Source organism: Pristis pectinata, chromosome 14, assembly GCF_009764475.1.
Source record: "Pristis pectinata isolate sPriPec2 chromosome 14, sPriPec2.1.pri, whole genome shotgun sequence".
In the NCBI taxonomy this organism is placed as follows: Eukaryota; Metazoa; Chordata; class Chondrichthyes; order Rhinopristiformes; family Pristidae; genus Pristis; species Pristis pectinata.
The window spans coordinates 648,881-662,864 of record NC_067418.1 but is presented as its reverse complement, the minus strand read 5'-3'; the positions used below and the strand labels follow the sequence as shown (position 1 = coordinate 662,864).

General features: G+C 46.2%; 1 protein-coding gene across 2 annotated transcripts in view; it reads right to left on the bottom strand.

The window, feature by feature from the left end:
* Positions 1-877: 877 nt before the first annotated feature.
* LOC127577765 (deformed epidermal autoregulatory factor 1 homolog) overlaps positions 878-13,984 on the bottom strand; it is a 49,743-nt gene continuing 36,636 nt past the window's right edge. For both annotated transcript variants that reach the window (XM_052029309.1, XM_052029308.1), the window contains exons 10-11: positions 12,725-12,814; positions 878-2,011 (exon numbers count right to left, since the gene is read on the bottom strand). In XM_052029309.1, coding sequence (XP_051885269.1) covers positions 1,907-2,011; positions 12,725-12,814 — 195 coding nt within the window. In that variant the 3' untranslated portion in view covers positions 878-1,906. The remainder of the gene's footprint in view (positions 2,012-12,724; positions 12,815-13,984) is intronic.

Here is a 13,984-nt window from a genome sequence, read left to right as displayed (position 1 = left end):
GCTTGTTCTATGCCTTCCATGCTCATGTCCTCACACAATGAACACCTTCGATCACTCAACCACTCCCTGTGGAGCAAGCTCCACGTTCCCACCACTCTCCCGGTGTGACTACCATGCTTTGACAATCTCCAGCTGGTTGAACACATGGCCTCTCTCTGCAGCTGCCTTTCCAAAATATTGAATACTCCTGTGAAAGATTCACACTTGGGACAAGCAAAGGTCGTTTGGTACTTCAGTCCGTTACGCCATGGCTGATCTGACCTCCACCTCCCTCCTCAGCCTTGCCTCTGTAATGTTAAAATCCATCAGTCTTAAATTTCTAACTGACCTCAGCTGGAACAACCGTCTGGAGGCAGACCTGCTGCAGGGTATCAACCCGAAACCTCGGCGATTTCTTTCCCCCCATAGATGCTGCTCGACCAGTTGAGTTCCTCCAGCAGGTTGTTTGTTGACCCAGGTTCTCACTGCTGTGTGTGGGGACATGCAGCAGGTCCAATTTTAAACTGATGCCCCCTCTTGTTCTTAACCCTCTCCAATCAGAGGAACCAGATTCTTTCCCCCCCCCACCTTAAATCATGTTAAACACCCCAATGAGACTCCCCCTGTACGAATGGCAATGCCAGTCCCATTACAGTGGTAACAACATAACTGACTGATCAGCTACAAGCTTTGCAAGAAGACACCACACAGAAACTTAAGTACAAGAATATTTTGATAACAGCGCTGCAGGGATTGTACAAAGTTCATCAATACTGTCATTCTTATCAAAAGTAACACTGATGGGAGGGGCAGTACCACAGCCCGTGTTTAGTTCAGAATTCAGCCCCACCCTCCCACACAGCCCCTTATTTACAGTCACACTGGACAATAGGTCCGGTCTCCCAGAAGGAGGAACTTTAATCTCCCAGAGATGTGCTATTCACGGTGAACTTCACAGCTCCTCATGGGAAGCATTGGTAAACAGTCTCCCTGATTCAAAAAAAATCATCCAATTAATGGTTGAACAACCAAAGGTAATCCGAACCAATCCTCTGTAATGCTCCAAGTGTGAAGATTTGCAGCATGTGTTTAATCGGTAGTGATTAATTCCCCAAAATCTACTCCTGATTTTGTTTAACCCCCTCAGGCCCAAGCCCATCCACATACACTACTTGATGTCTCGCCACAAACAGCTTTTGAATTAAAAATGTAAATTGCTATAGAATTCAAATCCTTCCAATAAAAACAAAGTGATATGAAGAAAGTCGGTAATATTGCATTTGAAAATCACCTTTCTCCACCTTGGCTGAGGACCATAGTCACTCTGAGGGCTTGGACCAGGTGGTCAGTCTGCATTGCCCTGTACCTGGTGACAGGAGCATGTGCTTCCACCTGTATGGGCAGGTACAAGTGCTGCTTACCGTACTGGGGACAGAACCACGTCACTCCACATAAAGGCATGCCCAAACTGTACCTCTCCTCCACTGATGCTCTCCACAGCCCCTACTCACACCCCCCACCCCAATACCATTGCTCAGAGCAGACCCTACCCCATGCACAATCACCCCCTCACCCTCCCTCCAATGTAAAGGTGAGTGGCACCCCCGTGGGCAGCAGTTACTCAGTACGTGTTCCACGTGGAGCATGCACGTAAGCTGGTGCATGTTAGTGAGCAGTAACACGTTCTTTATAAGGCCAAGGGCCAGGACTAAGATGGAGGATATGCGGCTGTGGGCTCACATCTCTCCAAGGGCGTTTTCTGCCTTTTAAGTGGCTTTTCTGATCTCGGAGCCACTCTGCACCATGAGATTCAGCCCGCTCCATGGACACAGCCCTTTCTGACAATCAGACATTGACATTCCCCCAGCCTGCAGACTCCGATGGAACTTGGTTCAAGCACCCTGGATCAACTTCAGCAACCACAGTCTCAGACTTTGACTTTCTCCACATCCACTTCTGTCACCTGCACATCCTCTGCCTGCACAGTGAGAGTTGTTGGCTGCCCACACACGTGCTGGTGGTCCTTCCAGTCCTAAAACAAGGAGCACTCAATCAAACACAAACCAATCTTCACAATCAACAGAAGCTTGAGGATCACATATCTCAGCGATGTGCAAATAGAAAAGAGTGATGCCACTAATTTAATCAATGCCATGCAGTTGCCAGAATGAGAGGTCGGATAATGCCCCTCACCTCCCCTGCTACCTGCAGTGCCTCCATAAAAGAGCAGGCAATTTCACCATGATTCCCACTAAAGCTCTCTCCTCTAGCTCAGAACTTACTACAAGTCGCACAAAGTCACTGTCAGAACTACCAAAACAAGTCAAAAACTGAAACAGGGTAATTTTCTGGTGCTGGGTCCTTGCAACAATAAAAACCAACCCAAAAGAAGACTCTATGTACGTGGGGTCATCAACTGAGGCTATATGGATTGAATGAAAGAACAAACAAGGGGCTATCATACAATTGTGAGTGTAGCCGGGACAAACTGTGTGAGGGAGGTAGAAGAACAGGTGTGTAGGCAAACTTCCAACAATATGAGTAACAGTGGTGGACTTCAATTACTCTAATACTGACTGAGGTACAATCAGTGTAGAAGGTATAGAGAGCACAGAATTCCTGAACTGTTTCTCAGGTAATCCTTTTGTCAGTATGTAGTAAGTTTAATAAGAGATGAGTTAGTTTGAGGTAAGGCGGAAGGAGTATCATTGGGAGACCACAGTTGTGGCAGTAATCGTACTTCGGTTAGATTCAGCATAATCATGGGAAGGACAGTGATAAAATAGGACAATCAGTTCTCAATTGGGGATAAGGCCAATTTCACAAGTCTGCAAAGTGATTTGGTAAATATGAACTCAGAACTGAAGGTGGATCAGTCTCAGAGCTGTGAGAAGCATTCAAGAGATTCCAGGGGTTCAGGGTAAAAGAGAAGGGATGGGATTGCCCAATGTACAGCCCCTTGGCTGAAAAATTCTCAGGAGGGAGAGTGAGCAGCCAGATGCTGTGGTCCATGTAGGGACCAATGACGTGGATAGGAAGGAGAAGGAGGTCCTGCAAAGAGAGTTCAGAGAATTAGGTGCAAAGTTGAAGGACAGGACCTCCAAGGTTGCAATCTCAGGATTGCTACCCATGCCACAAGCTAGTGAGGCCAGAAATAGGAGGATCATGCAGCTAAATACGTGGCTAAGGAGTTGGTGCAGGAGGGAGGGCTTCAGGTTTCTGGATAATTGGGCTTTGTTCCAGAAAAGGTGGGACCTGTTCCGACGGGACGGTTTGCACCTGAACTGGAGGGGGACTAACATACTTGTGGGTAGGTTTGCTAGTGCTGCTCTGGGGGGTTTAAACTAGAATTGCAGGGGGAGGGGAACCAGAGTGTTAGAGCAGATAGTGAGGTGGAGGAGGAAAAATGTCATGCGAGGACTGCAGGTATAGACGGAAATCAAAGGTTTGTACGTGATAGAAATGTTCTCAGGTGTATCTATTTCAATGCAAGGAGTATTGTAGGTAAGGTAGATGAGCTTAGGGCGTGGATTGGCACGTGAGATTACGACATTATTGCTACTAGTGAGACTTGGTTGCAGGAGGGGCAGGACTGGCAGCTTAATGTTCCGGGCTTCCGTTGTTTCAGACGTGATAGAGGGAGAGGGATGAAAGGGGGAGGAGTGGCATTACTAGTCAGGGAAAATATCACAGCTCTGCGTAGACAGGACACCCTGGAGGGCTCGTCTACAGAGGCCATTTGTGTGGAGCTGAGGAACAAGAAAGGTGTGGCCACACTAATAGGGTTGTATTATAGACCGCCCAATAGTCAGAGAGAATTGGAGGAACAAATGTGTAGTGAGATAGCAGACCGATGTAAGAAACAGGAAGTTGTAATAGTTGGGGATTTTAACTTTCCATATATTGACTGGGACTCCCACACGGTGAAAGGGCTGGATGGCTTGGAATTTGTCAAATATGTTCAGGAAAGTTTTCTAAATCAATATATAGAGGTATCAACGAGAGAGAATGCAATATTCGATCTCCTATTAGGGAGCCAGACAGGTCGGGTGACAGAAGTATGTGTAGGTGAGCATTTTGGGTCCAGTGACCATAATGTCATTTAGTTTCAAGTTAGTTATGGATAAGAACAGGTCTGGTCCTCGAGTTGAGGTTCTAAATTGGAGAAAGGCCAATTTTGTGGAAATGAGAAAGGATCTAGGAAGAGTGGATTGGGATGTTGTTTTCTGGCGAGGATGTGTTCAGTGAGTGGAAAGCCTTCAAAGGTGAAATTTTGAGAGGGCAGAGTTTGCATGTTCCTGCCAGGATTAAAGGCAAAGTTAACAAGCATAGGGAACCTTGTTTTCAAGGGATATTGGTGATCTGGTTAAGAAAGAGAGAGAGGCGTATAGCAAGTGTAGGCAACTAGGAACAAATGAGGTACTTGAAGAGTATAGAAAAAGTAAGAAAATACTAAAAAAGGAAATCAGGAAGGCAAAAAGAAGACATGAGGTTGCTTTGGCAGATAATGTGAAGGTAAACCCGAAGGGTTTCTACAAGTATATTAAGAGTAAAAGGATAGTAAGGGACAAAATTGGTCCCCTAGAAGATCAGAGTGGTCGTCTATGTGTGGAGCCTCAGGAGATGGGGGAGATCTTAAAACAGTTTTTTTGCATCAGTATTTACTCAGGAAACTGGCATAGTGGATATGGAAGGAAGGGAAACGAGCAGTAGTGTCATGGAACATATAGGGATTAAAGAGGAGGAGGTGCTTGCTGCCTTACAGCGAATAAAGGTAGATAAATCCCCCGGCCCTGATAAAATATTTCCTTGGGACATTGAGAGAGACTAGTGTAGAAATTGCAGGGGTCCTGGCAGATATATTTAAAATGTCCTTAGCCACGGGTGCAGTGCTGGAGGACTGGAGGGTCGCTCATGTTGTTCCGTTGTTTAAGAAAGGATCTAAAGGTAAACCAGGTAATTACAGGCCAGTGAGCCTGACATCAGTAGTAGGTAAATTATTGGAAGGTGTTCTGAGAGAGTGGATATACAAGTATTTGGACAACCAAGGGTTGATTAAGGATAGTCAGGATGGCTTTGTGCGTGGCAGATCGTGTTTAACGAATCTTGTAGCATTTTGAGGAGGTTACCGAGAAAGTAGACGAAGGAAGGGCTGTGGATGTTGTCTACATGGACTTCAGTAAGGCCTTTGACAAGATCCCACATGGGAGGTTAGTTCAGAAGGTTCAGACACTAGGTATCCATGGAGAGATTGTAAACTGGATTGGAAATTGGCTGTGTGGGAGAAGACAGTGCGGTAGTGGATGATTGTTTCTCAGACTGGAGGCCTATGACTAGTGGTGTGCCTCAGGGATCTGTGTTGGGGCCATTGTTGTTTGTTGTCTATATCAATGATCTAGATGATAATGTGGTAAATTGGATCAGCAAGTTTGCTGATGACACTAAGATTGGAGGCGTCGTGGGCAGCGAGGAAGGTTTTCAAAGCTTGCAGAGGGATCTGAACCAACTGGAAAAATGGGCCAGAAAATGGCAGATGGGATTTAATGCAGACGAGTGTGAGGTGTTCAATTTTGGAAGGACAAATCAAGGTAGGACATACACAGTAAATGGTAGGGCACTGATGAGTGCAGAGAAACAAAGGGATCTGGGAGTTCAGATACATAATTCCCTGAAAGTGGCGTCGCAGGTAGACAGGGTTGTAGAGAAGGCTTTTGGCATCCTGGCATTCATAGGTCAAAGTATTGAGTACAGGAGTTGGGAGGTTGTATAAGATATTGGTGAGGCCAAATTTGGAGTTCTGATCACTTAACTATAGGAAGGATATCAGTAAGATTGAAAGAGTGCAGAGGAGATTTACTAGAATGTTGCTAGGTCTTCAGGAGTTGAGTTACAGGGAAAGATTGAACAGGTTAGGACTTTATTCCTTGGAGCGTAGAAGAATGAGGGGAGATCTAACAGAGGTTTACAAAATTATGAGGGGTATAGACAGAGTTAATGCGAGTAGGCTCTTTCCACCTAGATTAGGAGAGATAAGTATGAGAGGACATGGCTTTAGGGTGAAAGGGGAAAGGTTTAGGGGGAACATTAGGGGGAACTTCTTCACTCAAAGAGTGGTGGGAGTATGGAACGGGCTGCCATCTGATGTAGTAAATGCGGGCTCACTCTTAAGTTTTAAGAATAAGTTGGATAGATACATGGACGGGAGAGGTCTGGAGGGTTATGGACTGGGTGAAGGCAAATGGGACGTGGAATAATGTTTCGGCACAGACTAGAAGGGCCAAATGGCCTGTTTTCTGTGCTGTAGTGTTCTATGGTTCTATTCTATGTTTCCAAATGCAGACAGGGTGGATAAGGCACACAAGAGAAGCTGACAGAGGCATAGAGCACTACAGCACAGAAACAGGCCCTTCAGCCCATCTAGTCCATACCAGACTGGCTTTCTGCCTAGTCTCATCTACCTGCACCCAGACCATAGCCCTCCAAACCCCTCTTATCCATGTACCTATCCAAACTCCCCTGAAATGTTACAACTGAACCCGCATCCACCATTTCTGCTGGAGCTCGATCACACCTCCCTCTGAGTGAAGAAGTTCCCCCTCAGATTTCCCTTAAATATTTCGCCTTTCACCCTAAACCTATGACCTCTAGTTCTAGTCTCACCCAAACTGAGGCGAAAAAGCCTGCATGCATTCACCCTATCTATACCCCTCATAATTTTGTATACTTCTACAACATCTCCCCTCATTTTCCTGCACTCCACGGAATAAATTCCTAACCTATTCAACCTTTCCCTGTAACTCAAGTCCTCAAGTCCCAGCAACATTCTTGTAAATTTTCTCTGCACTCTTTCAAGCTATTGATCTCTTTCCTGTAGGTAGGTGAGCAGAACTGCACACAATACTCTAAATTTGGCCTCACTAACATCTTGTACACCTTCAACATAACATCCCATCTCCTGTACTCAGTGCCTTGATTTATGAAGGCCAACGTGCCAAAAGCTCTCTTTATGACTCTACCTACCTGTGACGCCAGTTTCAAGGAATTATGGATCTGTATTCCTAGGTCCTTTTGATCTACCGCACACCTCAGAGCCCTGCCATTCACGGTGTAAGTCCTGCCCTGGTTTGTCCTCCCAAAGTGCATCACCTCACACGTGTCTGCATTAAATTCCATCTGCCATTTTTCAGCCCATTTTCCTAGCTGGTCAAGATCAAACTGCAAGCTTTGATAGCCTTCCTCGCTGTCCACTAACCCCAATCTTGGTGTCATCTGCAAATTTGCTGATCCAGTTTATACATTATCATCTAAATCATTAATATAGATGATAAACAACAATGGATCCAGCACTGATCCCTACAGCACACCACTAGTCACAGGCCTCCAGTCAGAGAGACAACCATCTACTACCACTCTCTGGCTTCTCCTGCTAAGCCAACTTCATCCTGAATGCCAAGTGAATTAACCTTCTGGACCAGTCTCTGATGTGGGACCTTGTCAAAGGCCTTGCTAAAGTCCATGTAGACAACGTCCACCGCCTTCCCTTGATCAACCTTCCTGGTAACCACCTCCAAAAACTTCATTAGATTGGTTAGACATGACCTGCCACGTGCAAAGTCATGTTGACTATCCCTAACCAGGCCCTGACCATCCAAATATTTGTATATCCTGTCCCTCAGAATACCTTCCAATAACTTCTCTTTACGAGCTTATCTACTGACGTCAGGCTCACCAGCCTATAATTTCCCAGCTTATTCTTAGTCTTTCTTAAACAACAGAACAACATAAGCTATCCTCCAGTCCTCCAGCGTCTCACCCGTGGCTAAGGACGTTTTAAATATCTCTGCCAGGACCCCTGCAATTTCTGCACTCGCCTCCCACAAGTTCTGAGGGGACACCTCGTCAGGCCCTGGGGATTTATCCACCTTCATTCGCCTCAAGGCAGCAAGCATGTCCTGTTTTGTAATCCGGATATGGTCCATGACCTCACTACTCTTTTTCCTCAGTTCTATAGTCTCTGTGTGTGTCTCCAGAGTAAATACAAATGCAAAAAATCCATTTAAAATCTCCCCTTTCTCTTTCATCTCCACACCTAGATGACCACGCTGATCTTTAAGAGGACCAATTTTGTCCTTTGCTATCCTTTTGCTCTTAATATAGCTGTAGAAACCCTTGGGATTCTCTCTCACCCTGCCTGCCAAAGCAACCTCATGTCCTCTTTTAGCCCTCCTGATTTCTCTCAAGTGTTCTCTTGCATTTAGAAACATAGAAACACTACAGCACAATTCAGGCCCTTCAGCCCACAAAGCTGTGCCAAACATGTCCCTACCCTAGAAATTACTAGGCTTACCCATAGCCCTCTATTTTTCCCAGCTCCATGTACCTATCCAACAGTCTCTTAAAAGGCCCTATCGTATCCGCCTCCACCACCGTTGCCAGCAGCCCATTCCGTGCACTCACCACTCCCTGAGTAAAAAACGCACCCCTGACATCTCCTCCATACCTACTCCCCAGCACCTTAAACCTATTCCTCTTGTGGCCACCATTTCAGCCCTGGGGAAAAGCCTCTGACTATCTACCCGATCAATACCTCCCATCATCTTATATACCTCTATCAGGTCCCCCCCATCCTCTGTCGCTCCAAGGAGAAAAGGCCGAGTTCCCTCAACCTGTTTTCATAAGGCATGCTCCGCATTCCAGGCAGCATCCTTGTAAATCTCCTCTGCACCCTTTCTATGGCTTCCACATCCTTCCTGTAGTGAGGTGACCAGAACTGAGCACAGTACTCCAAGTGGGGTCTGACCAGCTGCAACAATACCTCTTGACTCCTAAATTCAATTCCCCGATTGATGAAGGACAATACACCATATGCCTTCTTAGCCACAGAGTCAAACTGCGTAGCCGCTTTGAGCGTCCTATGGACTCGGACCCCAAGATCCCTCTGATCCTCCACACTGCCAAGAGTCCTACCATTAATACTATATTCTGCCAACATATTTGACCTACCAAAATGAACCACTTCACACTTATCTGGGTTGAACTGCATCTGCCACTTCTCAGCCCAACTTTGCATCCTATCTATGTCCCGCTGTAACCTCTGACAGCCCTCCAAACTATCCACAACACCCCCAACCTTCGTGTCATCCGCAAACTTACTAACCCACCCCTCCACTTCCTCATCCAGGTCATTTATAAAAATCACAAATAGTAAGGGTCCCAGTACAGATCCCTGAGGTACACCACTGGTCACTGACCTCTACACAGAATACGACCCTTCAACAACCACTCTTTGCCTTCTGCGGTCCAGCCAGTTCTGGATCCACACTGCAATGCCCCCTTGGATCACATGCCTTACTTCCTCAATCAGCTTTGCATGGGGTACCTTATCAAACGCCTTGCTGAAATCCATATACACTACATCTACTGCTCTCTTATACTCTTATATTTTGTATATTTCTTATATTCCTCAAGCACCTCATTTGATCCTAACTGCCTGTACCTGATGTGCACCTCCATTTTCTTTACCAGGGTCTCAATATCCCTCGATAACCAAGGCTCCTTAAACCTGTCAGCCTTGCCTTTTATCCTAACAGGAACATACAGATTCTGTACTCTCAATATTTCACTCTTGGAAGCCTCCCACTTACCAAGCATCCCTTTGCCAGAAAACAACCTATCCCAATCTATGCCTGCCAGATTCTTTGTGATGCCATCAAAATTGGCCTGACTTCAGTTGAGAATCTTAACCCTGGGACCAGTCCTACCTTTTTCCATAATTTTCTTGAAACTAATGGAATTATGATCACTAGATCCAAGTGTTCCCCTACACACACTTCTGTCACTTGCCCTGTCTCGTTCCCTAAGAGGAGATCCAGTATCACGCTCTCTCTAGTTGGGACCTCTACATATTGATTAAGGAAACTTTCCTGAACACATTTGACAAACTCCTTTTACAGTACTGGAGTCCCAGTCAATATGTGGAAAGTTAAAATCACCCACTATCACAGCTTTATATTTCTTGCAACTGTCTGCTAAGTCTCTACAAATGTGCTCCTCTAAATCCTGCTGACTATTGTAAGGTCTACAATATAGTCCTATTACCGTGTTTGTCCCTTTTTTATTCCTCAGTTCCACCCAAATTGCCACGGTAGTTGAGGCCTCCAGTATGTCCTCTCTGAGCACTGCCGTGACATTTTCCCTGATGAGTAATGCCATCCCTCCCCCTTTAATACCTCCCCCTCTATCATGTCTAAAACATCAGAACCCCAGAATATTGAGCTGCCAGCCCTGCCCCTCCTGCAACCAATTCTCACTAATGGTGACAACATCATAATTCCACGTACGGATCCACGCTCTAAGTTCATCTGCTTTACCTGCAATATTCCTTGCATTGAAATAGACACAACTCAGAACATTAGTCCCACCACGCTCAACCTTTCAGTTTCCATCTTTGCCTGTATCTCAACATCTACTTTCCCCACAGCCCCTCCACTTGCTGCCCTGCCACTCTGGTTCCCATGGTTCCCACTCCCCTGCAACTCCAGTTCAAACCCCCCCTCCCCTACCCAAGCAGCACCAGTAAACCTTCCCACAAGGATATTGGTCCCCCTCTAGTTCAGGTGCAAACCGTCCCATTTGTACAGATCCCACCTACCCTGGAAGAGAGATCAATGATCACAAAATCTGAAGCCCTCCCTCCTGCACCATCTCCTTACCACGTGTTAAACTGCACTATCTTCCTATTTCTTGCCTCACTAGCAAGTGGCATGGGTAGCAATCCTGAGATCACCACCCTGGAGGTCCTGTCTTTTAACTCCTTGAACTCACTTTGGAGACCTCGTCAGAGAGAATACAACAGAAAGCCGAGAAGAATATAGAGCATAGGAGGGTAGCAAGTAAATTTAAAGAGAACCCAAAGATATTTCTAAGTACAGAAAGAACAAGAGAATAACAAAGGGGAGACAGGCCAACTTAGGGTGGTGGGTCACCCACAATTCTTGAATTAAATAGCCAGTCCTGAGGGCTGCACTGTCCCAGAAGGAAGACGAGGTGCTGTACCTTAAAATTAAGTTGGCCATCATTGGACATTTCAGGTGCTGTGAAAAGCAGTTATCATCTGCATTTGGTTTCTGCAATGTAGAGATCAGATCATGACCACTGAATGCAGCACATGAGACAGGAGGCAAGACAAGTGAATCGCTGCTCCTTCAGGAAGGACCGTTTGGGTCCCTGGGAAGGGAAGAGGTAGAAGGAGAAGCGTTGCATCTCCCACACTACAAGGGAAGCTGCCATGAGTAGGGGACTGGATGTTAGTGGAGATGGAAGAATGGACCAGGGAGTCGAAGAGTGAACGGTCTCTCCGAAATGCTGAAAGGGAGGGTAGTCCCATCAGAGGAGGTGGAAATTATGGAGGATGATCTGCTGAAGTAAAGGGGGAGGTCAAGGGGAGAACCTACTCTTATTCCAGTTGTGATGAGTGGATTGAAAGCAGAAGTGTGGCAAAGAGAAGAGATGCAGTTGAGAGTCTGTCAACCATGGTGGAGGGGAAGCCACGCTTAAGAAGAAAAGATACTTAAAGGCACTGTTGTGGAAAATCTCTTCATTAGAGCAGATACTGTGGAGACAGATACAAGGACAATGGAAGCAGCATAAGAGGAGGTGTGGTTGAGGTAACTATGGGAGGGGAATCAATGATCTTATAATGGATTTTGGTTGCTGACATCTCCCGAGATGGAGACAGAGATGTCAGGAAAGGTAAGAGTCAGATAGGAACCATGTGAAAGTGAGATCAGGGTGAAAGTTGGCAGCAAAGGGAAAGAGTTCTGGGCAAGTGCAGGAAGCAGCACCAATATTGCCTTAAAGGTAAAGGAGAAAGAGGAAAGGAAGGGCATGAATAGGAGTGAAGTTCCACATATCCCCTGAAGAGGCAGGCATAGCTTGGGCCCATGTGTGTTGCTGCAGCCATCCCTCTGACATGAAGTGAGTGTGGTTGAAGGACAGGTTATTCAATGCAAGAACAAGGGAAGTGTTGGTAGAGGGAGACTGACTGGTTCTGTTCAAGGCAGAGATGTAGGGCTCCGAGATCATTAGTGTGGGATGGAGGTAACAGCAACTGGGCATCCAGAGTAAAGATTGGGACCAGGAAACTGTCAAATTAATGGAGAGCGACAGAGGGACCAAGAATGTCAAGGACAGGGTGAGAGGTGGCTCCGCCTGCTTGTGGGTCTTGGGAAGGAGATAGAAGTGGTCTGTGTAGGGTTGGCAACCCATGAGGGTGGGGCTGTGGAGGCAAGCTTTTCCAAGGAAATAAAGTCAAGAGATTACAGCCTGGTGTTCATGGTCCAGAGGGAGGTATGAGGACGTCTGAGAGGTAGAGGTGAACCTTGTCAAACCACAATGGCACCACCTTGACCAGTGCTGGGGTTGGTCCTCAAAGGGCGGTGTGCTGCACCTTCAGTGGGGGAGGAGGGAGGGCAGTGGTTTACCGAAACACCAATGCTTTTGTTGCACAAAAACTGATCATCTGATTCTTGTCCGGCTGGTGATCATGGAGACCTGCCATGTGCAGTACAAGAGTGGCTAAACTTACATATAACATAACTGTCACAAGATCAGAACAGGAGTCATTCAGCTCATCAAGTCTACGTCTGTTCCTGTCATCCCCATCCCCCTGCTCTTTCCCCAGAACCCTGCAAAGTGTTCCCTCTTTGAAAGCCCAAGGCAGTGAAAGGCTCTGGAGAAAGCTCACCTTTCGCTGGCAGAACGTTGAACAGTAATGAACCTTGTGACATCCAGTGCATTCATTCATCGCTTCACGGCCACAGTTCACACACGTTTGCTACGAGTAACCCAGAGGGAAAAAGACAAGTTACAGATACTTCTGGGAAGTTTTTGCTTTCAATATTTGGTACAAATCGCTGAATTTCAAAACTATTTTTGTTAACAAGGATATGAATGGACAGAGAGTAAGACGGAAAACTTGAAAAACAATACAGCATCCACAGGATGGCCAACCAGTCGGTTCAAGATGTTTACACATTGGGTGCTTTTAGGGGCTCACACAGGTCAAGGTACCAACCCATGTTAGTCATTGGACTCAGAGATGGCCACAGCTCAAGCTCTGCATTAGTCACTTGCAGAAGAACGTGCATTTCTCCCGGTATTATCCAACCACACGAACATTAGCAGAGATTATTTTATCATTTATCTCACCGCAACTGTATCTCGCATACTTCAACAGAGATTAGTTGTGAATCATTTTGGGAACAGCTGGGGTAGGTGAGACTCTGTAAAAACACATCTTTGCTTTCTTCCTAACGGACAAGCTCTGAAATAAATGCCAGACCTTGGGAGTTAGCAGTAGTCGTGTGTCAGATTATTTCTTGTGATTAATTTAATTCAGATTTTAAAATACTTCATTGAAGGTGGAAAGCTAACTGGGGAGGACAGGTTGCTAGAAGGTTCCGGTGAGAAACAACAGATGAAGGGTCAACACTTTGACCAAACTGCTCTTCCAGGCACTTACAGCAACTTGGTAGGAAGCTGAAAAGCAGGACCTCAAGGGTAGTAACCTCTAGATTGCTGCCTGAGCCGCATGCCAGTGAGGGTAAGAATAGGATGATTTGGCAGATGAATGCGTGGCAGAGGAGTTGGTGCAGGGTGCAGGGGGCAGGGTTTCAGATTTGTGGATCATTGGGATCTCTTCTGGGGAAGGTACGACTAGTACAAAAGGGACGGGTTACACCCGAACTGGAGGGGGACCAATATTCTTGCGTGCAGGTTTGCTAGAGCTTTTGGGGACGGTTTAAACTAGTTCGGCAGGGGAATGGGAACCCAAGAGATAGGTCAGAGGTTGGTGCATTTAGTGTACAAATAGATGCAGCGTGTAGAAAGACTAAGGAAGGATAGTCAGTTGAAAGGGCAAAATTACAGTCAGTTGGATGGGCTGAAGTGTCTTTTTTAATGCGAGAAATATCAGGAACAAGGCTGATGAACTTAGAGCATGGAT